The sequence below is a fragment of the Nomascus leucogenys genome, chromosome 8, assembly GCF_006542625.1.
Source record: "Nomascus leucogenys isolate Asia chromosome 8, Asia_NLE_v1, whole genome shotgun sequence".
In the NCBI taxonomy this organism is placed as follows: Eukaryota; Metazoa; Chordata; class Mammalia; order Primates; family Hylobatidae; genus Nomascus; species Nomascus leucogenys.
Window position 1 is genome coordinate 101,482,393 of NC_044388.1, and position 26,560 is coordinate 101,508,952.

Genomic DNA, 26,560 nt, shown 5'->3' on the forward strand with positions numbered 1-26,560 from the left:
AACCATATTGACTACAAACAGCAACTTTGAAGGAGATTATTTTTCCCCACCCTCCATGGCATTTCTGCGGGGTTTATAGAGGGTGGAAAGCCAACAGAGGAATTGGAAGGAACACAAGCAGCCAGGAAGCTGGGTTCAGCCCCTGCTACTGACACCTGTGTAGTTTAGGCAAGCCTTTTCCCTTTTTAAGCATACTTCTCTTCATCTACAAAGTGGAAGGTTGGGTGAATGGTGGAGGCCCTTCTCCATGTAATTAATATCTTTGGTTTCTGGCTTTTGATCCTTCTACTTCCTCTCACCTCACCCCCCCGCTCCTTCTTTTCTTCTGCTTTACAAAATAATGTGTCCAAGCAGCTCCTACTAAGGGCTCCTGTCCTTTCTCCCTTGCAGTGCTGTCTGGTCCAGAGATGAAAGACTCCCTCCCCTCCCTGCATCCCCTTGGCTCACTCAGCATTTCTGAGCAGATTGGAAAGAATACTTATCTAAGAGGCTCAACTCTAACTGTAATCCATATCTAACTGTAATCCATATCTAGTCAACATGTTCCACGTGTTTTGTAAAAATCAATGATGACTGTTTGTGTACCGTATTTTCTGAAATGAATATTTACATGTGTATTTTGGGGGGTTTTCAGAGTTCTTCATGAACATATCCAGAGATTGTCTAAAGTAGTGACTGCAAATCACAGAGCTCTTCAGATACCAGAGGTAATACAGGTTTATATAGCATGGGTAATGTTAACTAAATGCTGCGTGTTATTATACCATATAATGTTACCACATTTTCAAGGAACTGAAATACAATAAAATATAAAACATCATTTTCACTCTATGTAATTCAGTCTAACTACAAAGTTCCTGAAGATGCTTTCAGGGATTAAAATTCCCTGGTATGAAATAATAGAAAGCCAGTTGTGAGGAGCCCTTCCTTGAAGCCACTTCTCAAGCCAGCCCTGCTCTCAGGGGCAGTACCTCTCCATCAGTGCTTTTACAGTCAGGTTTCTACAGAGATGTTTTGAAGAAACGGGAGGCTAATAGCACTCCAAAGAGTCAGATATGCTGTCTCGGGAGAGGTCATTGAGTCTGCATGTGATCTCAGATTACCTTTTAGTCATTGATATTAGCATTTTTACCTGTCCTACATCTCTTAGAAAATAAGAAAACATGAAAATTTCAGGTATTTGAGCTTTCTGGTTGCTTTTGTTACAACCCCCACTAATGAGACATGAATTAGCATAAAATTTTAAATTGTTTTTTTGAATCTGTTATTTCTGGAATTACTGCAACAATGATACATATTTTTAAATTAACCTCTTTTATCACATGTGATAAATCTAGTTCCTGTGTAGAGCCAGTTTAAGCTAATTTTAAGGAAAAGTCCTCTTTTAGTAGTTTGTACTTCTGGAATCAGCTACTAAATGTAGAGAAGTTCCATTCTAGCTATTTGAGAAAGAGAATGGTTTGAAATTTTGTGAATTCTAGCTTCTGTGCTGTTTAATGCCCTTTTTCTATTAATGGATATCTGGTTTGCTCTATTTTAAAATGCAAAGCAACTTATTTAAAAGTTTTAAAGTTGGCCAGGCACAGTGGCTCACGCTTGTAATCCCAGCACTTTGGGAGGCCGAGGTGGGTGGATCACGAGGTCAGGAGATCGAGACCACGGTGAAACCCCGTCTCTACTAAAAATACAAAAAAAAAATTAGCCGGGTGTGGTGGCGGGCGCCTGTAGTCCCAGCTACTTGGAGAGGCTGAGGCAGGAGAATGGCGTGAACCCGGGAGGCGGAGCTTGCAGTGAGCCAAGATTGCGCCACTGTACTCCAGCCTGGGCGACAGAGCGAGACTCCGTCTCAAAAAAAAAAAAAAGTTTTAAAGTTATGCTTCAATCTTCAGTGAAGGGGAAAGGGGTCTGCAATATGATTTTACCAAAGAGAGGAAAAAGCAACCACATTATCCTCTGCCTCGTGACACAGAGGTTGCGGTAGTCACTGCGCAGGGTTGCCACTGGATTCAGAATCTGTATATTGTCTATGGTTTCACTTAGGTTTATCTTCGAGAAGCACCATGGCCATCTGCACAATCAGAAATCAGGACAATAAGTGCTTATAAAACCCCCCGGGACAAAGTGCAGTGCATCCTGAGAATGTGCTCTACGATTATGAACCTCCTGAGCCTGGCCAATGAGGACTCTGTCCCTGGAGCGGATGACTTTGTTCCTGTGTTGGTGTTTGTATTGATAAAGGTGGGCCCCTTACTATTATCAGTTAAGGAGTTATGTGGCATTCTGAGCAGGTGGCACAGGGCTTCACACAACCATATATGTCTTGGTTCTTTTCCAAGTCACAAGCTCTGGATTACTCAGGAAGAAAGTGCCTAATGTCAAGATTTGTTCTTTTGAGACAGAATCTCACTCTGTCGCCCAGGCTGGAGTGCCATAGTGTGATCTCAGCCCACTGCAACCTCCATCTCCTGGGTTGAAGCAATTCTAGTGCCTCTGCCACCCAAATAGCTGGGATTACAGGTGTGCATCACCATGCCCAGCGAATTTTTTTTCATTTTTACTAGAGACAGGGTTTCGCCATGTTGGCCAAGCTGGTCTCGTGGTCTCCAGCTGGCCTCAAGTGATTCGCCCGCCTCAGCCTCCTGAAGTGTTGGGATTATAGACATAAGCCACCACGCCCAGCCAAGATTTGTTCTTACCTTTGGGTTTTCAAAAGAAAGGATGGGAGGACTAGATTCCTAGATGAACATTTTCAGCTAAAAAGCAGTGCCTAGGTCGGGTGCGGTGGCTCATGCTTGTAATCCCAGCACTTTGGGAGGCCGAGGAGGGTGGATCACGAGGTCAGGAATTCAAGACCAGCTTGGCCAAGATGGTGAAACGCCATCTCTACTAAAAATACAAAAATTACAGGCTCCTGTAATCGCAGCTACTCGGGAGGTTGAGGCAGGAGAATCACTTGAACCTGGGCGGCAGAGCTTGTAGTGAGCCGAGATCACACTGCTGCACTCCAGCCTGGGCAACAGAGTGAGACTCCATCTCAAAAAAAAAAAAAGCAGTGCCTGAAGTTCTTGGTTGGGGCTCAGTATATAATTATTGAATGAATGGATGAGGGCAGGTTCTTTTTATTATACTTTTACCATCTTCTTTAATATGGAATTCCTTGCAGTACTTGTCATATAGGCTACCAAAATTACCAATCTCCTTCCTCTTTTAGCTTCTTATTTTGTAATTGTAGTATAAAAGTACTGACATCTCTAGTTCTTGTTGACTTTAAAATTAAAGTTTCATCATTTAAATGGTTTATTTTGAACATTTTGAGGGTGACCATGTAGTTTGGGTACACACAGCCACTAAGTGATCGTATCACTTGTGTTTTGCAGTCAGCTCAGCCCAGCTGTTGCTGTCTAAAATGTGTGTGACATATATCTTACTATTTCTTAGCGTTGTGATATTTCTACAACCTGAACTCTTAGCTTGGAGGGAGAAACCCATGGGGTTGGCCGTCACAGCTCCTCCTGTTGGCCATCGCTCTTCTGGCTTCCACAGGTGATAAATCTAGTTCCTGTGTAGAGCCAGTTTAAGCTAGTTTTAAGGAAAAGGCCCTAGCTCTTCCTCTTAACCATTTAACAGCCTGTGCCCTTTCTCACCACATGAAGAAGGTAAAAAAATTCAGGAGATGTCCTCTGTTACCTCTGGCAACAGAGGGCGTGACATCTTTTTTAGTTTTTTCTTTCTCAGTTTATTCTCCATGGACTTATCAGATATAACACAGTTTGCTTACAGCATTTATTTGTTATCTAACATTCTGAAATCCTGGGATGTTGAGTAAGACCACAGAGATTAGTTCAGCCTTCTTAGAAACCAGTGAGGTTAAGGACTTGCAAGGATAGAAACCTCTAGATAGATTAGCTGAGATTAGAACCTGGGTTGCCTTTCCAACATATTATTGCTACTCATGGAAACTAAGGTTTACAGATTAGTTCCAAAAAATAACTTGGGGGTTGATTTCAAAAGGATTGGTATGTCTTTCATAGAAGAACATTCGAACACTTACATGATTTTGGCAGAGCTATGACATCCGAGTAATTGACTCTTTTTTATTTTTCACTTCTCTAGGCAAATCCACCCTGTTTGCTGTCTACTGTGCAGTATATCAGTAGCTTTTATGCTAGCTGTCTGTCTGGAGAGGAGTCCTATTGGTGGATGCAGTTCACAGCAGCAGTAGAATTCATTAAAACCATCGATGACCGAAAGTGACCAAGACCAAGGCCCACCAAGGCAGCAGACTGTTAATCAGACAAACAGATCTCTGAGAAGGCGCATCAGCTGCTTTGAAGGCTGAAGATTGTTTTTGTATAATATTGTACAGCATCAGGCATTTTAAAGCAGATCTTTACTAAACAGGTTAATGAGCTAACAACAGGTTCTCTCGTCTTTGGGCTCTTTCCTTTCTGAGTTGCATATTCTATTTTCTTGTCCCCAAGTAGAGACTAATACTACAAAAAGGGACCACATTTTTCAAGTATTTCTAAGTATTAAAAAACAGAACAAAAATCTCTTAGAAAATTTCTAGACCTCCATTCTTGGATACCCTTTCTTTCCTTTTATTTTAAAAAAGAACAGTACCCCTCTTTTAAGATGCTGTCTTACATTAATGTGCATCTAATGGAAAGAAGATATGAGTTGCACTGAGGATTATAATAGTGGTGCATTAGTGGCATTATCTATAAATACACTCACCTAAATTGAAAAGCTAAGAAGGAAATGTAAATATAATATATATTTATATTTGATGTAATATGGACATCTGCAGATTCTAATAAACAAGGACTATTGCTGATAGTAGGCTGTGACATACTGTCTTGTGAAATGGTTTCCTTGACAAAATTTAAGCTGAGCTTAAAAGCAAAAAACAAAAAGTACACAGAAATATTTATTAAAATGTAATACAGTTTATTGAACTTTCTAGATATGGAGTTTGATGGACAGGGCTGCCTTTAATGAGTGTGAAAGTCACTAAGTCACTTAGACATCTCACCGTGGAAGTTTGTGAGCCTGCATTAGGAGATAGACTGATTACCATACATGACGTAAAAAGGAACAGTGGATAGCTCATACTTTATGGTGGTTCTTCTCCTCTGAAATAATATACTGCAGAAATCCCAGACAGAGCTCCTTACAAACCTTTAATTGTAATATATTTTTGATGATTATTCACATTGAATGCACAGACCAAGAATTCAGTGAATGTCATTTTTAAAAAAACTAATTTGTATTGTCTGCTCTAGTGATACAAGTTTTACTAGTGATAAACTATTTTAATCAACCATACTATTCTTACGGAAAAAAATAATCTATTTTGGCAGGTTTCTGTGCCTTTATTTCCTTCTTCTGAAAAAAAGTCTGTGTTTTCATAGTTTGATTTGCATTGTATATCAATATTAATCAGGAATGGGTTTTGGTGCCTGAAAAATTGGCCATGGAGGCACACCAAAGCTTCAAGCACAAGTCTTGTACGTGGGCCATCACTGTCTGGTTTCACTTTGTGTGTTTCCTAAACACATTCAGCTGCTTTTATAACCAACTCAGCCTCATACTTGAGTCCCTTGTTGTTGGGAGCATTTCCAGGCATCTTTTAAGGGAACTGTGACAAACAGCCTTGGGCAGATGAATACAGAGGCTCTCTGCTGCCTGTCTCTGAGATCTTTGTGTCTGGGAATGCCTAAAGATTTTATTTTTTTTTCTTTGTTTTTATTTTATTTTATTTTTTTGAGACAGAGTCTCACCCTATCGCCCAGGCTGGAGTGCAATGGCTCGATCTTGGCTCACTGCAACCTCCACCTCCCAATTCAAGTGATTTGCCTGCCTCAGCCTCCTGAGTAGCTAGGACGACAGGCACGCATCACCACGCCCAGCTAATTTTTGTATTTTTAGTAGAAACGGGGTTTCACCATGTTGGCCAGGATGATCCTCGATCTCCTGACCTCGTGATCCACCTGCCTTGGCCTCCCAAAGTGCTGGGATTGCAAGCGTGAGCCACCGTGCGCAGCCAGAAACTAGATTTTCTTTATGCCTCCACCCCTTCTTATTCATTTACTTTACAATACCAAAATAACAAATTGCATAGGAGTGTGGGATGTGGTTTCTGCCTTCTAGAGAGAGATCAGAATTAAACTAGTACTATGAAATGTCCTTTCGAGTGTTAGGTCAAGAAATCCATGTACAGAGTCGTGCACTTCATTGGCTGTAACTGTCAAACTTGCCTTGTATTAGAAGTTAAATCCCATCGTAAATACATCACGAGGCCAGCTGTGTGATTTCTGAGACCTAGATGGGAGTCCATTTACTTCAGCCTTTGATTCAGTAAATGTTAAGCAGCAGAAGACTTCGAATGGTTGAAATTCATTGTTACAGGATTTAACTCATAAACCAATGAGAGATTTTTTTTCTCTACAATGGTTGCTAAGTCTATTCCATGTTAACACTGTGGAAATAAATATGAAGATGTGGACATTGCATCGGGGCTCTTTTCTGTGGAAGAGAAGGTGGTGGGATTGGGGTGAAGGGCTACACTGGAGGCAGGAGATAGGGCTGTGCTGTGTTGGAGCCAGGGCTGAGGGTAGACCCCCAGAGATTTGGCATCTGTGACACCTCTGAAATGGGTTCGGGTGCTCATGACTCCGTAGCTGGCGGAGGAGCACAGCACAGCTGTTGCAGGGGCAGCTAAGATTTCCTCTGAAAATCCTGTCAGAAGCAAGGACTACTTCGGCATTAACCATCACTGTTTGATTTCTTGACAGGTACGTGAGATGGGGAGTGATTTGATTTTTTTTTTTTTTTTTTTTTCTTCAGAGAAGAGGAATAGTTGTTCCCCAAATGTTTCTTCCTCCACTGCCTTCCAGTATTTATTTTACATGAAAGATTAGTGTAAAAGTGCAAAATCAGCCCAGGAAACATTCAGTAGCCACCAGTTATTACATAGAATTTGTAAAGTGGATATTAAATGGAGAGAGAGTTGGCTCAGCTCCCCTGAAATCTTGTAGGATTTTCTCTGAGGAAAAGAAAAATCAAGTTTGCATTTTGTATTAATATTCTGCTTTTAGAAGTAATAGAAATACAAGTTGAAGATTGTCTTTACTTACAAAATTATATTTTAATTTTTTTTGAGACACAGTCTTGCTCTGTCACCCAGTCTGGAGTGCAGTGCTGTGATCTCGGCTCACTGCAACCACCGTCTCCCAGTCTCAAGTGATTCTCATGGCTCAGCCTCCCTGGTTGCTCAGATTACAGGTGTATGCCACCACACCCAGCTACTTTTTATATATTTTGTAGAGACAGGGTTTCGCCACATTGGCCAGGCTGGTCTCGAACTCCTGGCCTCAAGTGATCTGCCTACCTCGGCTTCCCAAAGTGCTGGGATTACAGGCGTGAGCCACTGCGCCCAACCACAAAATTATATGTATATATATTTAAACATGTCAAACATTTTGCTTTCTTTCTCCATTTTGGGTAAAATCTCAGCCACAATAATTGCTTTCTTCTGCTTTCTCTTTATGAAAACCTGCTTATGAAAGCCTTCTGATACAGATAGTTAAATCGCTGTAGTAGGAGGCTCAGGTTTTCTGAGGGATTGCAAATGTGCTGCATGGTTTTTCTTTTCCTATGTCCTGGAAGCCTTTGTTTAAAGTGGGCTTTACAAATGTGTCCCTGAGGTGCATGGGCGAGAGAACAATCCCAGCCCCAATACAGGGGCTGTGTTCTTGCCGTAAGAATCTGGAGCTGACTGGTGTGCTGAACCCGGGCACTCTTTTTCCTATTGTTTGCCATGGAAATTTCCACTTTGGACCAAGTAAGGTCAACTAGGTGTTTTAAAATTGTTTTCCTCCTATGTGATTGAGTGTGAAGAGGGAAAGCAGGAATACACTCAATTATTACTGGATTGCATAAAAGTGATAGAAGTGTAGTGGGGTTCACTTCCACAATTGGTGCTTCCTAGATTTTTCTCTCCTGTCTCTTCCTGCTTTGTTTCTTTAAAAAAAAGTCTGTTGTCTCTCTTTTTAAATATTTAAGTCTAGTGAGTTTATTTTGTACACAATTGCTTTAATTTTAAGGGAAGTAAATCTGAAACGATCTTGAAGCCCAAAGGATTTTTAGTAAGTGGATTAACAGTGATGAGGTATTTGCGATACTTTAAATGCCAAAATGCTTGAGAACTTTGCCAGGTTAAAAATTACTTAATATATTTTAGAATGTAGGTTAGAAAGTAGTAGGACAAGGAATAGCTTTATTACTCTTGAGAACACTTGGAGAAATGAAAATATAGTTTGCTTCCGTGTTAAGTTGTGGTTGAGCTATGGAGTGACCCTGGAGCTGCTGCATCCCACAGGCCTGAGCTCAGCAAGGGTTCAATTCAAGAGAGAGGACGTCTCCACTTGGATAATGGCAGACAGTGTGGGTAGCAGCCATGCACCAGGGGAATTCACCTGTCAAATTAATACTCTCCTGTCTACTGGATTCTTCTTGTGCTTCACCTGGATTAAAAAGCTGTACTGCCTCTTTTGAAACTGATAAAACCTTTCTATAAGTCTCAATTAATGAGCTTGCACAATCTTGTATATGTACAGGAAACCCATCCTGTCTCCTAATGTGATTAGTACTGTAAAATAGTCTATAAAACTGATTAAAAAGGGAGAGCAGTTTAATTCACTGGGTTTTATGTTTCTGTCATCTATTTTATATTCAGAAGCATTTCTGAAAACGTATTTGACTTCCGAATGTTCTGATGTTCTCCATGAATTCACACACATCTTTTTTAACTGAACAATAAGGGTGTTTGCTAAGTATGGCACAAGAAGGAACTAGAATGACCTGGCAGTAACTAACACAATGGTGAACATCTAAGGTTTTTTTTTTTTTTTTTTTTTTTTTTTTTTTTTTTTTTTTTGAGACAAGGGCCGGCTGTGTCTCCCAGGCTGGAGTGCAGAGGCAGGATCTAGGGTCACTGCAACCTCTGCCTCCTGGTCTTAAAGATCCTCCGGCCTCAGCCTCCCCAGTAGCTGGGACAACAGGCATACGCTACCACCCCTGATTAATATTTGTGTTTTTTGTAGAGACAGGGTTTTGCCATGTTGCCTAGGCTCCTGAGCCCAAGCGATCTGCCCGCCTCAACCTCCCAAAGTGCTGGGATTACAGGCGTGAGCCACTGCACCCAGCCCTTCATCTATGGATTTAACAGTTTCTGCCTAATGCCTATATGTGGTAGCTATTTATCATTTTTCATTTTGAAAGCAAAAGTGTTGCCATCTCATCACAGTATTCACTTAGGCCTTTATTAATCTTTTCAGCCAAGGGAAGTTATTTTGACAAGGAGTGCTAACTCATTCTTCAGGCTTCCCTTGCTGGTAGGAAGGCGCTTTTCTTATATTGATTGCACTTCATTTAGAAGGAAATAGTTAAAAACTTGCTTAGGGCCCATTTCCATTTGCTCTGTTCAGTATTTTTTTTTTTTTTTTTTTTGAGACAGAGTTTTGCTCTTGTTACCCAGGCTGGAGTGCAATGGCTCGATTTTGACTCACTGCAACCTTCGCTTCCCAGGTTCAAGCAATTCTGCCTCAGCCTCCTGCGTAGCTGGAATACAGGCATGCGCCACCACGCCCAGCTGATTTTGTATTTTTAGTAGAGACGGGGTTTCACCATGTTGGTCAGGCTGGTCTCGAACCCCTGACCTCAGGTGATCCACCCACCTCGGCCTCCCGAAGTGCTGAGATTACAAGTGTCAGCCACCGTGCCTGGCCCACTCTTCAATATTAAAACAAGTGGTATGACGTCTAGAACCAAAAATAGCATTCAGCATTTCTTGCCAACTTGGAATTTACCTGTGCCGCTTGGACTGCTGTTAACGCTTGTACCCACTCAACCCTTTCCGCAAGTACGGGGCTCCGTAGCTTTTCCCCACAGGATGCTGAGCTACTGACACTAGCTTCACTAGCCTGCCTGCCATGCTGCTGCAAAATGGGTGGTGATCCTGTAGAGAGAAACCAGGGCTGAAGCTCCTATTGGCCATAAATGTGTCCTCCACCTAAGGATTGAAGTATTCAGCGAAGAACTTTTGCTTCACTTACCTCATTCCAGAAGAATCCTTTCCATCCACTTAGGGTAGTAAAATATAGCCCATAGATTAAAAAAAAAAAAAAAAAAAAAAAAGACTCATGGCCAGAGAAACTGTTTTAGCTCATGCCTGTAATGCCAGCACTTTGGGAAACCAAGGCGGGAGGATCGCGTGAGCTCAGGAGTTTGAGGCCAGCCTGGGAAACAATGAGACCTGGTCTGTATAAAAAAAAATTTTTTTTAAATAAGCCAGGCATGGTGGTGCATGCCTGTAGTCCCAGCTACTTGGGAGGCTGAGGTGGGAGGATGGCTTGAGCCCAGGAGTTCCAGGCTGCAGACTGGGCCACTGCATTCCAGCCTGGGTTACAGGGCGAGATCTTGTCTCTAAAAAAACAAAAAAAATATATGACCAAAGAACTATATAGGCTATTATGGGGATCCAGAACACCTTCCACATTTTATGCTAAAGCGGAAACAGCTCTCAGTTCCAAGTCCTTGGACCTATTGTAAACAATGAATGTGAAAACCATGGTAATCTTATTTCTGTTAACTGTTTAGGAATTCAGCATTTTGCTGGTCGAAATATATGCTGTGGCCCACCCTGACCAACTAGATCATCTTTGGGGATGGGGCCCAGGATTTGGTGCTCTAGGGAGTTGTACTATAAACCGTTTCCCAAACTTCCCTGTTGAGAATCACCTGGTATTCTCATTGGTACATAAGAGTCCATAGGGGAGGGAACCAGGAATGTTTAAACAAGTCCTCCCAGTGACTTTTATTTTCCAGAGAGTTTTTGTTTTTGTTTTTGAGACAGCCTGTTGCCCAGGCTGGAGTGCAGTGGCATGATCCTAGCTCACTGTGATCTCAAACTCCTAGGCTCAAGTCATCTTCCTGCCTCGGCCTCCTGAGTAGCTGGGACCACAAGTGCATGCGACAACACCTTTCTAATTTCAAAAAAGTTTTTCAGAGATGGGGTCTTGCTTGCTATGTTGCCTGCTCTGGTCTTGAACTCCCAGGCTCAAGCGATCCTCCTGCCTCAGCTTCCCAAAGTACTGGGATTACAGGTGTGAACTGCCATGCCCAGCCTCTCCAAGAGAGTTTGAGAAGCACCAGGAGAGCTTGCACTTGATGAAGAATGAACCAGTGGCCCACCTACCTTCATCGCACACCTGGGGAGTTTCATAAAACCACATGATCCCACCCCATACCCATTGAATCAATTTCTGGGGAAGATGCCAGGAATCTGCATTTCTAGCAAGCTCCCCATCTCACGCAAGCTCATGAAAATGTGTGATCCACTGTGAAAGTGGTTAACTCCTAAACACTTGGCTCCATAGCTCACAAGGGTAATAAGGATGAATGGGGAAGCCCCTTCGAAAGGATGAGACTTGTTAGCCTGCAGCCAATCCAACGACTCCTTTAAGGGTAGCTCTTTTTATATGCTTAGAATGAAGCATTTTCTTTACTCATAACTGCCTGTTACGTAACGCTGTTTCCTTAGCCTCAAATTGCTAAACATTTTCAGAGAATCATGGTGTTCAATGACATACCCAAATTTATGTATAAAAAATTCTTAAGAGTCTAATCTTCCTGTGTTTAAGCTTTTAAAATGGTTTCTGTTTGTTTTGTTTTTGGGTTTTTGTTGTTGTTTCTTTTTTTTGAGATGGAGTCTCACTCTGTCACACAGGCTGGAGTACAGTGGTGTGATTTCGGCTCACTGCAACCTCTGCCTCCCAGGTTCAAGTAATTCCCCCGCCTCAGCCTCCCGAGTAGCTGGGATTACAGGCTTGTGCTACCATGCCTGGCCATTATTAATCTTTTATTGTTATAATAGCTTAATGGGAGAAGAAAAGATTGTGGTCTATACGTGTATGAAAATTAAGAAGATCATGTTGTAGATTGATTTGCAGGATTTTTTAAAGGCCCCTGCCTTTTTTCCTCACTGGGGTTCTGGAGCATCCATCAATGATCAGTGGTCGCTTCTCACAAATCTTTTGTTTCATTTATTTTGGTTGCTAAGTAGGGAGATCCACCTTTATCTGGGTGATTCAAAATCACGATTCTCCTATGAGCTGCTCTAATCTTAGCCTTGCCAGCAGGTGAACTTACACCTAAAATAACACTAGGGTTTCTCCTACTCATTTTCTGTTCAAATCCTCCTTTGTAATAGGATGAAAGGCTAGGAGTTCAAAGGTTCTCTACTGCTTCTGTGATCCTTGTTCTAAAGGTTTCCAGGACTGCGACGCACAGCGACCTGCAAAGGCAAGAGCAGCAGCACCCAGCCCTGCAGCTGTCACAGTTCTTGCCAGTCTCTGCTGGTTGATATCTGCGTCTGGCTAAGGTATTTGGCTAAAGGCAGCAAGTACTCAGTGGGGCACAGCCCCTTGATGGCGGGGGTGATGCCACCATGGACAGCCAAGAGAACCCATTTTTTATTTTATTCTAGATTCAGGAGGTACCTGTGCTTGTTTGTTACATGGGTATTACATGCATAATGATGGGGGTTGGATTCCTAGTGTGCCCATCACCCAAATATTGGACACTGTACCCAGGAGACAGTTTATCAACTAACAGGCTGGGTTGTGAGCTCAAGTTCCTTTCCACTGTGGTCATAAACAGTAACCTCAGTGAAGCGATTCCTGATACGATGATGCCTTTCTGGGTCCAGATACTTTCATCCCTATGTGCCCCACCCTGCACGCCTCTTTGTCACTCATGCCTGCAGCTGCCCAGCCTTCTTCACTGGCCCAGCCTCTGGATTGCCCAAACCTCCTGAGGGGCCCTTGGGAAATGTCTCTTTTGTGTTGTGCATGTGTGTGTGGCAGGGTCTCACTCTGTTGCCCAGGCTGGAGTGCAGTGGCACAATCTCTGCTCACTGCAATCTCTGCCTCTTGGGTTCAAGCAATTCTCCTGCCTCAGCCTCCTGAGAAGCTGGGACTACAAGTGCACGCCACCACGCCTGGCTAATTTTTGTGCTTTTGGTAGAGACGGTGTTTCACCATGTTGGCCAGGCTGGTCTCGAACTCCTGACCTTAAGTGATCTACCCGCCTTGGCCTCCCAAAGTGCTGGGATTACAGGTGTGAGCCACTGTGCCTGGCCGGGAAATGTCTCTTAAACCTGTCCCCCACTGCCACAGCCAGTTTTTCCACCTCCACGGTCACAACTGCCTGCTAGTCTCCCTGCCTCCCTCTCACCCCTTTTCCTAGGTGCCCTTAGAATTCATCAAGTCTGGCCAAGCGCGGTAGCTCACGCCTGTAATCCCAGAACTTTGGGAAGCCGAAGTGGGCAGATCACCTGAGGTCAGGAATTTAAGACCAGCCTGACCAACATGGAGAAACCCCGTATCTACTAAAAATACAAAATTAGCTGGGCGTGTTGGCGAATGCCTGTAATCCCAGCTACTTGAGAGGCTGAGGCAGGAGAATCACTTGAACCCGGGAGGCGTAGGTTGCAGTGGGCCGAGATTGCGTCATTGCACTCCAGCCCGGGCAACAAGAGCAAACTCCGTCTCAAAAAAAAAAAAAAAAAAAATTCATCAAGTCTCAGCAGATTCCTCTTCTGCCTAAAACCTTCTCTTTTCTACCTGGGTTCTATCCTGTCTTTTCAGCCACATGCCTCTGGTCCTTCTCCTTCCCCTCCAGCCAGCCCCACTCCAGCCCCTGAGAACCATCACCTTTCCCAAAGTGCTGCCCTTTGCCGGCCTCTAAGCCTGTGCCGATGCCCAGATCTGACTGCTTCCCCCACAGTCCTTCCTCCTGCCTCAGATGGCCCTTCTGGAGGAAAACCCCAGGTGCCCCCTCCTGCCTCCCTCCTCAGTGAGGTCTCACCCCCATCCCTCCCTTTCCAGAGCAGTGTCTCCCTGGAGCCTGTGCTCTTTTTGGGGAGGGCATGCCTCCAAATGGCAGGTGTCCCTAATGTTTGCAGATGGGGATGGATGAGAGGCAGAAAGTAGCCCTTCAGGGCGGGGATTCTGCTATCTTTTCCTTCCAAATTCAGGCCCTGCTGGGAGGGGGACTATCCCTGTCATGGTCCAGGGCCAGGTAATTCTTCACGTCCTCTGGGAAGACAGAGTGCCCCAAAGCCCTTGATCTCCACTGGGTAGAATTAGGTGGGGCAGAAGTTGTGCCACACCAGGTCGCCTCTCCTGTGTCTGCTCCCACCCCACCAAGCACAGGGCCGGGATGAGGATGCCAGGCGCCCAGCTCAGTGCCTGCCTGGGTTGCAGCCCTGGTCACACCAAAGTGTCTTGTCTGTTTGCAGCCCTTTATCTGGCTAGCAAGGTTTAATTTTACTCTGGGAAGGTGAGATTTTTGTCCCTGTTTACTTATTATTTTCGAATTTATTTATTATCTTTAGGTGGCATCTACAAATCGGCGTCCTCTGAGGGCAACAGCGCCCCGTTCTGCTAGAAATCCTGAGATTTGCAGCCACTGCAGCACGCTGCCTCCATGGCTTCTCCGCACCACCCCCGACCCTTTTCCGCCCGAGTCTGTCGTCCCCTGGGTTCGTCTTTGGGCTGGCCAGTTTCCTCCCAGGCCCCGGCTTTGCTGTTCCTTGGGTGACATCTTGTGGCCAAGGACAGGTAGGACAGGTACAAACCATTGGCTGAAAAGGAGGAGCAAGGCAGCCCTCAGCCCTCTCTGGAGGAGCCTTGGGGCGCCTTCGAGGATGCCCAGGAGGGCAGGGGGCTCCTGAACAAGGAATCGGCTCTCAGACCCTGAATGGCCTTGCACCAAGCCCTTCATGAGACAGCTGTGTCTGGAGCCCAGAATTCATCCAGGTCCCCCGAGGCAGACACTCCAGGTTCCTCTCTGCCCACCCTGCGTTGTGGCAAATAATCATTATTCCTGACATAAAGCTTTTCTCTAGCAGCCCAGTGACAAGGTTATTATTCCAATCTTACAGATGCAGCAACAGCCCCGAGCCACAGCCAGTGACCTGAGCCCAGCCCACAGGTGCCAACACTTTAAGATCCCACCAGACACAGTCCTGAGAACTGTGGGAGCCGCCTGTCCCATTCTCTGGGAAGGTGCTCTGGAGAGGCGCCTGTGTTGTTAGTCAGGGCCATGCCTCGAGTTCCAAAACCTTCTTCATGGCCTGGCATGGTGGCTCACGCCTGTAATCCCAGCACTTCGGGAGGCCGAGGCGGGTGGACCACTTGAGGTCAGGAGTTGAGACCAGCCTGGCCAACATGGTGAAACCCTGTCTCTACTAGAAGTTAGGCCGGATGGTAGCTCACACCTGTAACTTCAGCACTTTGGGAGGCTGAGGCAGGCGGATCACCTGAGGTCAGGAGTTCAAGACCAGCCTGGCCAACATGGTGAACCTCCATCTCTACTAAAAAATACAAAATTAGCTGGGCATGGTGGTGCGTGCCTGTAAACCCAGCTACTTGGGAGGCTGAGGCAAGAGAATCGCTTGAACTCGGGGGGTGAAGTTTGCAGTGAGCCGAGATCTCGCCATTGCACTCCAGCCTCGGCAACAAGAGTGAAACTCCATCTCCAGAAATAAAAAAAAAGAAACACAAAAGTTAACCTTGGTGTGGTGGCTTGCACCTATAATCTCAGCTACTTGGGGGGCTGAGGCAGAAGAATCACTTGAACCTGGGGGGTGGAGGTTGCAGTGAGCCGAGATCGCGCCACCACACTCCAGCCCGGGTGATAGCAAGATTCCGTGTGCAGGCCTGGGGCTGACGCTTCCCACGTGACCTCAAGGAGCCTTCACCTGGTAGTGGGCATTGTAAGGGCCGCACTTCACAGATGAGGAAGCCGAGGCTCAGACACGCAAAGGGGTTTATTCAAAGCCACACAGAAAATGCGTGGCAGAACCAGGATCCAAATCCACGTCTAGAGGATGCCCAAATCTGTACTTTTAGCTAGTAAGGGATCCTGTCTGCCCTCCACAAAACCAGCCTCACAGCATTGTGGGGGCTCATGTGAACTGGGGAGCAAACTGTGGAGGATGGCGCCCATAGCAAGTCCTTATTATCCTGATCCTGGTGTGTACTTCCCCTATGCACTTGAGTCCCTCAAGGGCAGGGCCAGACACCCGGGTATCTGTAGTGCCAGCATGAAGCCTGGTGCCCAGCCGGCATCAGCAGATCAGATTGAATTTGAGTTGCCAGAGCAGGGAAGACCCGCTTTTCCACACAGGGCCCAGGGCCACTTCCCAGTGTCAAGGTCATGGTAAGGACAGACCGACAGTCTCCACCTCCTGATTCAGGAGGAGAAGGGGTGGGTGACCCGCGCCTCCTCCTTGCAGCAGGCTGGCACCTGGGCTCGCAGGCAGGGCCCAGAGGGAGGAGGCCTGGCGCTGAGGATCCCCCGCAGGCCCTGGAGGAAGCAGCAGGGCAGGCAGAATATAAATGCGGCCGTGAAGGCAGAGGAACAGATGAGGGAAAGCCTCCAGGTGATTGGGTGGAGAGGCCCCGCCAGGGCGGATGCCTCCTCTCTGTGCACAGATTGAGCCCATGATGAAGATGAATGGAAACCCCTTTGCTGGAAAACACGTGAGTAATCAAGAAGGCTACCTGTGCCGAGGGGCCCTCCCACCTGCCCGGAGCAGGGGAATATTAGGATTTGGAATTTCAGCAGCAGCCACATAGTTAGCACGGAAACTAGGCAAAACTGATACGCAGCCCCCATTACAGGATAAATGGTACAGGGCACCTGGTAGCTTGGCAGGGGTTAGTGGACTCCAACTGCAGCCGTGAGAATCAGGCAGCTGCTTTCACAAAAGAGAGGCAGCCCAGGTTGGTGAAGACCCAGGGCCCAGCCTCCCACCCCTCTGTAGGGTGGCATTAGCCACCAGAAGACTTTCCTGCTGGTGGTTGTGGGATTCTCTTCAAGGCTGGTTCAGGGAGAGGATGGGAGATTGTTCTGGGGGTTTCCTAGCATTTGCCAACAAAAACTGAGCTTGCAGCATTCAGCTCCCACCTGGGAGGCAGGACTGATGAGGACACTGTGTCTCCATCTTTCCAGACCAACAAAATCCCAATTTTTCTCAATATGTCCACAGCAGAGCAATACGTGATCATTTGGTTGCATGCACGGTGGACCAGGAAGAGAGGTTTGCTGAGTGAATGAGTACTGTCAACAAGTTTGCAGGGGGCATGTTTAACTCACTTCAGGTGCTCTGGAAGCATTTGCACGATGGCTAAGCTAATTACAAATCACGCCTATTTATTCATTAAACAGGGCCTGGGGGAAATTCAAAGAGGCAACATTGCCTTAACGTCATTCAATTTGCAGTCTGTGATTAAACGGAACACAGCTGCAAGACTCCAGAATTGTTGCTAATTTCTGCCTTTTCCCTGGTTCGGACTGACTTGTTCTCTGGGGCCCACACCTGTCCTTAAGTGGGGTCTTCTCATCCTTCAGCCCCTCAGCGGCTCACTGGCTGCTTGTGATGCTGGGCAAGCTCCTTCATTAGCCTGTGTCTCAGTTTCCTCATCTGTAAAGCGGGCTCACGAGCTCCTGGCTGCCAGGATTCCTGCAAGGAATAAGGGACACGTTGGATGTTCAGTGTTCCTTCTGGAACCCTGCCAATAGCTGTGTGCTGAAGGGTCCTTCTGTGTCTTCCTCCTTGGCCCTTGTACACACATAAGCTGTCACAAGGACAGAGGCCCCAGGGGTCCCCAGACAGCCCATGACAAGCAACAGCTGTAGCTGCTGCTCCCTTAGGGCCCCAGCATGGAGCCTGGCAGGCAGAGGCTGCTTGCCCCGTGCTGGATCGAACGGGCCTGGTGTCTCCATTCTGGGTTGGGTCTTGAATAATCCCACATCCAAGGTAACCCCTCAATCCTGAGCAAACTGAGATGATTGGTTACCTTACCCAAGAGGGCAGGCTAGATTCTCAGAGTCCTGGACAGTCCCAGGCAAACCAGGACCGTTGGTCACCCTGCTCTTGGTGCCCTTGAAACTCTTATCAGAGTTCCTAAAAATAGAGCTAACTTTACCTTCAATCCCTGGAAACATCTGGGAGGCCCAAGGGTTATTCATTATCATCAATAAATTATAAGAGCCAAATAGCCAACGTTTGTTTAGCATTTTCCGATTCATGAAGTGCTTTCAGTGTGTGGGATGTTTTGGGTCTTCCTTTCCACGTGCTGAGCACGCACTGTTGGTGTGGGACATGTGAGTTCAGTGGCTGTGGGAGGAGCAGAGCGATCTGTCCCTTGTCCCCTGTGAGGCCACGGAGCTGGCAGCTCCTTGGATTCTTTGATCCTCAGCTCAGTGCCTAGTTCCTGTCCCTCGATTCTGTCATTCTTTTTTTTTTTTTTGAGATGGAGTCTCGCTCTGTCACCCAGGCTGGAGTGCAATGGCGCGATCTTGGCTCACTGCAAGCTCCGCCTCCCGGGTTCAGGCCATTCTCCTGCCTCAGCCTCCCAAGTAGCTGGGACTACAGGCGCCTGCAACCACGCCCAGCTAATTTTTTGTATTTTTAGTAGAGACGGGGTTTCACTGTGTTAGCCAGGATGGTCTTGATCTCCTGACCTCATGATCCGCCCGCCTCGGCCTCCCAAAGTGCTGGGATTACAGGCGTGAGCCACCGCGCCCGGCCTTGATTCTGTCATTCTTGTTAGAGGCTCCCATGTCTAGAAAGGATCCCCAGCCAGGAAATAAAATATTAGCTTGAACACTGTGCCATGTCCCTTTTTATAGACCTCAAGCAGGTGAATACGGGACATTTCACAGGGTTCCTCCTAATAGAGTACTGGTGATGTTCAGACCAAGGAGCAGCTTGAGGCACCTAGCTTCTCTGAGCTTCAGTTTCTCATCTGAAAGACGGGGTTCTTAATCGTTTCTGCTTCCCCATGTTGCTGATGGAATTGAGATGATCCACGGAGGCATTTCAGCAGTGGTAGGCGCGCTCTCCATCGCAGCATTTGCTGTGGGCTTTGCATCTATGTGTGTCCTTTGTGTTTCTGGGTTGACTGGTCAGTGGCTGACAAACATTTGTTGAATGAAGGAGTGGAAGTAAATGCATTTGTCTTCCTCTCGCTGGTGTTTCCCAAATGACCTTGAACTCAGACAGGGGCTCTTCCTCTGCCCCACTTCCTTTGGAAGCCTCCCGGTAAAACATCCCGTTTCCCATGGCTCCCCATGGGGGGCCTGATGGGTTTGGAGACATGTTTCCATCCCCCCTATGGTTTCTAAAACATACAAATCATTCTGGATGCACGTCTGTGTTTCATTACTAGGAATGCACATTTGAAAACAACAGAGGGTGAGGTTTAAAAGCAACATGCAATTTTTATTACATATATCTCCAAATCTGCCATTAGGCCCGTCCCCGCGGTGTTATTGACCTTGATTCTTTCTCATTTGCATCCTGCATTTTTCATCCTTTGGAATATGGTGTTTTGGGACTTCTCCATCATTAAGTGGATTTACAGCAATTTCCCTGTGTGTTTTCTCCAAGGGATTCTGTTATGAGATGCACATTAAATCTCCATTAATACCTCATTATCCGACTGATAAGATTACCATGATAATGAGGCAGAAATTCTAATTGTTTCACTTCTTATTGTGCCTTCCGTTTAATCCTTTACTCTACCTGGAAGTTGGTCACGAGCTGGGGAGCACCAGGCAGAAAAAGACTTTCTGATCGGGGGACCAGAGGCTGGGACCGCTGTGGCCAATAGTGATCGAGGAAAGAAAGGAGGCGAAATGGCGTTTAAATGCATTTCCTGGGGAAGAAGTTTCCGGGTGGAAAGCCATCTGGAGTGGGCCTTGTTGAATTCGGAGAGCGCCTATGCTCCAGTTCAGCACACACTCACACATGTGCACACAGACACACAACCACTCAAACACATGCACACGAGACACACACACGCACCCCCAACTGAAGCTTCAAGCTCAAGACAGCCCAGATTCTTTCTTTTCTTTCTTTCCTTCCTTCCTCCTTCCTTCCTCCTCCTCCTCCTTCCTTCCTTCCTTCCTTCCTTCCTTCCTTCCTTCCTTCCTTCCTTCCTTCCTTCCTTTATTTTGTAGACAAGGTCTCACTCTGTTGTTCAGGCTGGAGTGCCGTGGCATGATCATGGCTCCCTGCAGCCTTGACCTCCTGGAGTCAAGCAATCCTTCCACCTCAGCCTCCCAAGTAGCTGGGACCAAAGGCACCTGCCACCATACCCGGCTAAGTTTTTTGTTTTCTGTTTTTTTTTGTTTTGTAGAGACGGGGTCTCACTATGTTGCACAGGCTGGTCTCAAACTCCTGGGCTCAAGTGATCTGCCTGCCTCAGCCTCTCAAAGTGCTGGGGTTACAGGCATGAGCCACTCTGCCCAGCCAAGAGAGCCCAGAATCTTGATGTCATGCTTTATTTTCCTACTGGCCTGGACCCCCTTCCAGAATGTTCCTAGCTCCAGAAGGCTGCATGAACCTCCCTTCCAGACGGATGAACTCACTGGACTGTCAGAGGGTGCTGAGCCAGCAGACCTTGGGGGTGGGGGCCAGAGGGATGAAGACAGTGAGGGAAGAGGCCTCTTCAAGGAGAGCCTTCGCCAGGCCCGTGTGTGAGGGGTGGTTCCCACCAGGATGTCTCTGGGTCCCCCAGGTGTGCTTGTCTGCTGCAGATCAGGTCCTTCCATCTGTTGAGGGTGGGGTGGTCCCCTGAGAACGGTCCTGGTAATGACAGGCTTCCAGGCTGTCAGGCTCAGAGTGCATGAGCTTTGCATGTGTCACCAGGAAATTCCCCAGAGCGGGGTGGCTTGAAATACCCGGGCTCCCCTTGGCCTTTATCCTGCCTCCTCCACCTGGAGAACAGCTCCCCAACTCCTGTGGGGTCCCCACCTTGAGGCAGAAGCAGTGGCTTGATCTCAGCTCACTGCAACCTCCCCATCCCGGGTTCAGGCAATTCTCCTGCCTCAGTCTCCCAAGCAGCTGGGATTACAGGCACCTGCCACCACGCCCTGCTAATTTTTATATTTTTAGTAGCGACGGGGTTTCACCATGTTGACCAGGCTGGTCTCGAACTCCTGACCTCAAGTGATCTGCCTGCCTTGGCCTCCCAAAGTGCTGGGATTACAGGTGTGAGCCACCGTGCCCAGCCGTGAAGGAGCATTTTCAAAGCCTCTGCAGGGGTTTGGAAGTACCTAGAAGGATGGTGACTGTCACAGCAGAGGGTCTGTGACTTGGAGAAACAGTGCAGCCTGGGGCCCAGTCCCTCAGGCATCTGGAGACCAGGCCAGCCGGGGGGGCAGGAAGCTGAATCCACTTCCACAGACCAATGGCAGCACCTCTGCTGGCCCAGGAGGGGCTCCACACTCCCTGGGCAATGAAAACATCCTTATGCAAATGCAGTCTCTCCACAGTCATCTTAGGTTTATCGGGCAGGGATGCTGGCTTTCCAGTCACCAAAAACATGCCACAAACTGGGTGGCTTAAAACAACAGAAAATTATTCTTTCACTGGCCAGTGTCGGTGCCTCACGCCTGTAATCCCAGCACTTTGTGAGGCTAAGGCGGGCAGATCACTTGAAGTCAGGAGTTTGAGACCAACCTGGCCACCATGGCAAAACCCCATCTCTATTAAAAATATGAAAATTAGCTGGTCATGGTGGCGGGTGCCTGTAATCCCAGCTACTTGGGAGGCTGAGGCAGGAGAATTGCTTGAACCTGGGAGGCGGAGGTTGCAGTGAGCTGAGATCCCGCCACTGCACTCCAGCCTGGGCCACACAGTGAGGCTCCATCTCAAAAAAAAAAAAAGAAACTTATTCTTTCATAGTTCTGGAGACTGGAGTCTGAAATCAGGATGTCAACAGGGCCCTGTTCCCTCTGAGACACTGGGTGGGCCTTTCATGGCCTCTTAGCCTCTGGTGGTGGCCATCAGCCCTTCGTGTTCCTCAGCCTGCAGCTGCCTAACTTCAGTCTCTGTCTCTCATCACAAGGCCATCTTCTTCCTATGGGCCTCTCTTCTTACAAAGACATCAATCAAACTGGATTATGGCCCACCCTAAAGACCTCATTTTAACTTGATTACATCTGCAAAGATCCTATTTCCAGTTAAAGCCACATTCCCAGGTATTCACTGCATTATCATAGCGATGTTTTTATTTAATTTAATTAATGTATTTTTTTTTTTTTTTTTGAGACAGTCTTGTTCTGTTGCTCAGGCTGGAGTGCAGTGGCATGATCTCAGCTCACTGCAACCTCGGCCTCCTGGGTTCCAGTGATTCTCCTGCCTCAGCCTCCTGAGTAGCTGGGACTGCGGGCGCCCGCCACCATGCCCAGCTAATTTTTGTAGTTTTAGTAGAGATGAATTTTCACCATGTTGGCCAGGCTGGCCTTGAACTCCTGACCTCAGGTGATCCACCGGCCTCGGCCTCCCAAAGTATTAGAATTACAGGCATGAGCCACCATGCCTGGTCCTTACCTATTTTTGTTTTATTTATTTATTTTTTTGAGACGGAGTCTCACTCTGTTGCCCAGGCTGGAGTGCAGTGGCACAATCTCTGCTCACTGCAAGCTCCGCCTCCCGGGTTCACGCCATTCTCCTGATTCTCCTGCCTCAGTCTCCTGAGTAGCTGGGACTACAGGTGCCCGCCACCATGCCTGGCTAATTTTTAAAATATTTTTAGTACAAACAGGGTTTCACCATGTTAGCCAGGATGGTCTCGATCTCCTGACCTCATGATCCACCCCCATCAGCTTCCCAAAGTGCTGGGATTACAGGCGTGAGCCACCGTGCCCGGCCGTCCTTAACTATTTTTAAATTGGGTTGCTTGGTTTCTTTGTTGCTGAGTTATAGGAGTTCTTTATATATTCTGGATAGTACCCCCTATCAGATACATGATTTGCATATGTCTTCCCCTGTTCTGCAGGTTGTCTTTTTACTTTCTGGATAATTTCCTTTTTTTTTTTTTTTTTTTTTTTGAGACAGAGTCTCACTCTGTTGCGCAGGCTGGAGTGCAGTGGTGCGATCTTGGCTCATTGCAGCCTCTGACTCCTGGGTTCAAGCGATTCTCGTGCCTCAGCCACCGAAGCAGCTGAGATTACAGGCATGCACCACCATGCCTGTCTAATTTTTGTGTTTTTAATAGAGATGAGGTTTCACCATATTGCCCAGGCTGGTCTCAAACTCCTGACCTCAAGTGATCCACCCACCTCGGCCTCCCAAAGTGCTGGAATTACAGGCAGGATGCACCGCACCTGGCCACCAATTTTTTTCTTTGTGCTTTTGGTGTTGTAGCAAAGAAACCCAAGGTCACGAGGGTTTTCTTCCACATTTTCTTCTAGAAGTTTTATAGTTTTAGGTTTTACATTTATGTCCATGAGCTTCTTGGATCTGTTGTTTGATGTCTTTCATTAATTTTGGAAAATTTATGGCGTTTTATAATTTTTTACTTTTATTAAAATAATATAGAGATGGGGTCTCGCTATGTTGACCAGGCTGGTCTCAATGTCCTGGCCTCAAGCGACCCTCCCATCTCAGCCTCCTACAGTGCTAGGATTACAGGCATGAGCCACTGCTCCTGACCTGGCATTTCAAATTTCAATTATTTCTTCCATCCATCTGATCCTTTTCTTCTTCTGGGATTCTAATTACATATATTTTTTAAGACTGTTTTATATTGTCTCCTAACTGTAGGATGCTCTGTTCTGTTTCTGTGGGGTTTTCTTCCCCTATTTTTTTCTTCTTTTTTTCCCTTGCAGACAGAGTCTCACTCTGTCACCAAAGCTGGAATGCAGGGGCACAATCATAGCTCTCTGCGGTCTCAAACTCTTGGGCCCCAACGATCCTATGGCCTTGGCCTCCCAAGTAGCCAGGACTACAGACAGGCACCACCATGCCCGGCTAATTTTTAAAAATTGTTTTGTGTAGATACAGAGTCTCACTATGTTGCCCAGGCTGGTCTCAAATGCCCAGACTGTAGCAATCCTCCTACCTCGGCCTCCTAAAGTGCTGGGATTACAGGCATAAGCCACTGCTCATGGCCCAGGTTCACTGATTATTTCCCCAGCTATGCTGAGTCTTTTGATGAGCCTGTCAAAGTCATTCTCTTTTACTGTGACTTTCATTTCTAGTATTTTATTTATTCTTTCCTATAGTTTCCATCTCTTTAATGAAATTCCCCAACTGTTGGTACATACTACTCACCTTTTCTCCCATTGCCTTTAACATATTAATCATAATTATTAAAATTCCCTAAAAGTTCCAACATCTGGGTCATATCTCAGTCTGATTCTGTTGATTGCTTTATCCCTTGATGGTGTGTTGCTTTTCTTGCTTCTTTGTGTGTCTCATATTTTTTTGATTGAAAGCTGGGATCTTGTATAGGACAGTAGAGACTGAGGTAAATAGCATTTACACCTGAAAATGGGCTTACTTATTCTATTTTTTTTTAAAGCAGTGTTTTGCTCTGTTGCCCAGGCTGAAGTGCAGTGGTACACTCACAGCTCACTGCAGCCTTGAACTCCTGAGCTCAAGTAATGCTGCTGCCTCAGCCTCCTGAGTAGCTAGAACTACAGGCATATTCCACATGCCTGGCTAATTTATTTATATTTTGTGGAGACAGGGTCTTGCTATGTTTCCCAGGCTGGTCTTGAACTCCTGGCCTCAAGCTCAGCCTCCCAAAACACGGCTGCCTGGCATAGAGATGGAGCCATCACATGGCGAAACCCCATCTCTGCTAAAAATACAAAAATTAGCCGGGCATGGTGGCGGGCGCCTGTAATCCCAGCTACTTGGGTGGCTGAGGCAGGAGAATTGCTTGAACCTGGGAGGCGGAGGTTGCAGTAAGCTGAGATTGCGCCACTGCACTCCAGCCTGGGCGACAGAGCAGGACTGTCAAAAAAAAAAAAAAAACAAAAAAACCCCAAAAAACAACAGGTGTGAGCCCCTGTGCCTGGTTAATGCTGCTGCTTTTGCCAGACCTTTCATGTACGGAGCTGGTCGTCTAACCAGGAGTTAAGCTGGCTTTGGGGTTTGGTGTTGCTCTGTTGCCCTCAGGAGCCCACAGTTCTGTAGTATCACTTTGCTTAACTAACAACATCGAGCGTCTCATGTGCTTATTTACCATACATGTATCTTCTTTGACGAAATATATTATTCAAATCTTTTTTTTTTTTTTTCTTTTTTGAGACAGGATCTTGACCTCTTGGTCTCAAGTGATCCTCCAGCCTTCCAAAGTGCTGGGATGGCAAGTGTGAGCCCCCACACCCAGCCTATTCAAATCTTTTGCCCATTTTTCTTTCTCAGGTTGTTTGACACTCCTCTAATATCACTAAGTGTTTAGAGTTGGGCCTGACTTGCTAGAAGGTTTTTTCCCAATGTCCCATCCACTCTCAGTTTTTTTGTTTTTTTTTTTCTTTTTGAGATGGAGTCTCGGTCTGTCACGCAGGCTGGAGTGCAGTGGCGTAATCTCAGCTCACTGCAACCTCTGCCTCCTGGGTTCAAGCAATTCTCCGCCTCAGCCTCCTGAGTAGCTGGGATTACAGGCACGTGCCACCACGTCTGGCTAATTTTTTGTATTTTTAGTGGAGACGGGGTTTCACCACGTTGGCCAGGCTGGTCTCGAACTCCTGATCTCAGCCTCCCAAAGTGCTGGAATTACAAGAGTGAGCCACCGCACCCAGCCTACCCTCAGTTTTAGGTCTTCTGTTTGCATTTGCTCCCAAGAGAGCATCTCTCCCTGCATTCTTGCCTTTCCCCCAGCAGTAGACCCACAACTGTAACTTGTTATTAGTGTTTTTAAGCGTGTTTTTTTTTTTTTTTTTGGCGGGGATGTTTGCGGGCTGGAATGGCATTCTCCATTATTCTGGGTCAGCTCCAGTTTTAGGCAGGAGCTGGGTCTCAGAGCTCCTGCTCCTCCCCCAGTAGCAGATGAGATCTAATAGTCTGAGCCCAGGATGTATTTCTGCCCTTGCCCTAAAATTAAGAGGGTTTTTCTGTTTGATTCCCTCACCTGCAGTGGGTCTTCCTCTCTCTGTGCCTTGAGGGCTTTTCCCACCTTGACCCCACTGCTTAAGCCTTTTGTCCCATAAAGGAGAGAATGGAAATAGAGACACTGAGTGGAGCTTCATGCTTTCTTGCAGGGACTGCAGGAGGCTTTCTCAGGCCTCTTGCCCTGCCCCAACCTTTCTTATGAGCACCTGGTGATGTACCTAGAGAAGAGCCTGAGAGTGGGTAAAAATTCTCCTTGTGTCTGCAGCTCCTAGAGATTCTATACTTCACAGTAGCTTGCACTCCACATTTAACAAGTTGCTAAAATTTTTAGCTGATGTTTTAGTCCATTTTCTGCTGCTATAACAGAATGCCATAGACTGGGTAATTTATAAAGAACAGAAATGTATTGGCACATGGCTCTGGAGGCCGGGAAATCCAAGATCAAAGGGTCAGCATCTGGCAAGGGCCTTCTTGCTATGTCATCCCATGGCAGAAGTGCAGAGAGGGCAAGAGAGAGCAAAACGAGCCAAACTTATCCTTTCTTTTATTATTATTATTATTTTTTGAGAT

The 26,560-nt window shown here is 46.5% G+C and overlaps 1 protein-coding gene across 11 annotated transcripts in view; it reads left to right on the top strand.

The window, feature by feature from the left end:
- The window catches only part of GAPVD1 (GTPase activating protein and VPS9 domains 1), a 97,622-nt gene extending 91,109 nt beyond the window's left edge, over nt 1-6,513 (top strand). For 8 of the 11 annotated variants that reach the window (XM_003264136.3, XM_030817816.1, XM_030817820.1 and 5 more), the window contains 3 exons: nt 635-707; nt 2,041-2,238; nt 4,114-6,513. In XM_003264136.3, the coding sequence (XP_003264184.1) occupies nt 635-707; nt 2,041-2,238; nt 4,114-4,254 (412 nt within the window). In that variant the 3' untranslated portion in view covers nt 4,255-6,513. The remainder of the gene's footprint in view (nt 1-634; nt 708-2,040; nt 2,239-4,113) is intronic. The other 3 variants (XM_030817813.1, XM_030817815.1, XM_030817814.1) reach the window with 1 other exon arrangement.
- The last annotated feature ends 20,047 nt before the right edge of the window (nt 6,514-26,560 follow it).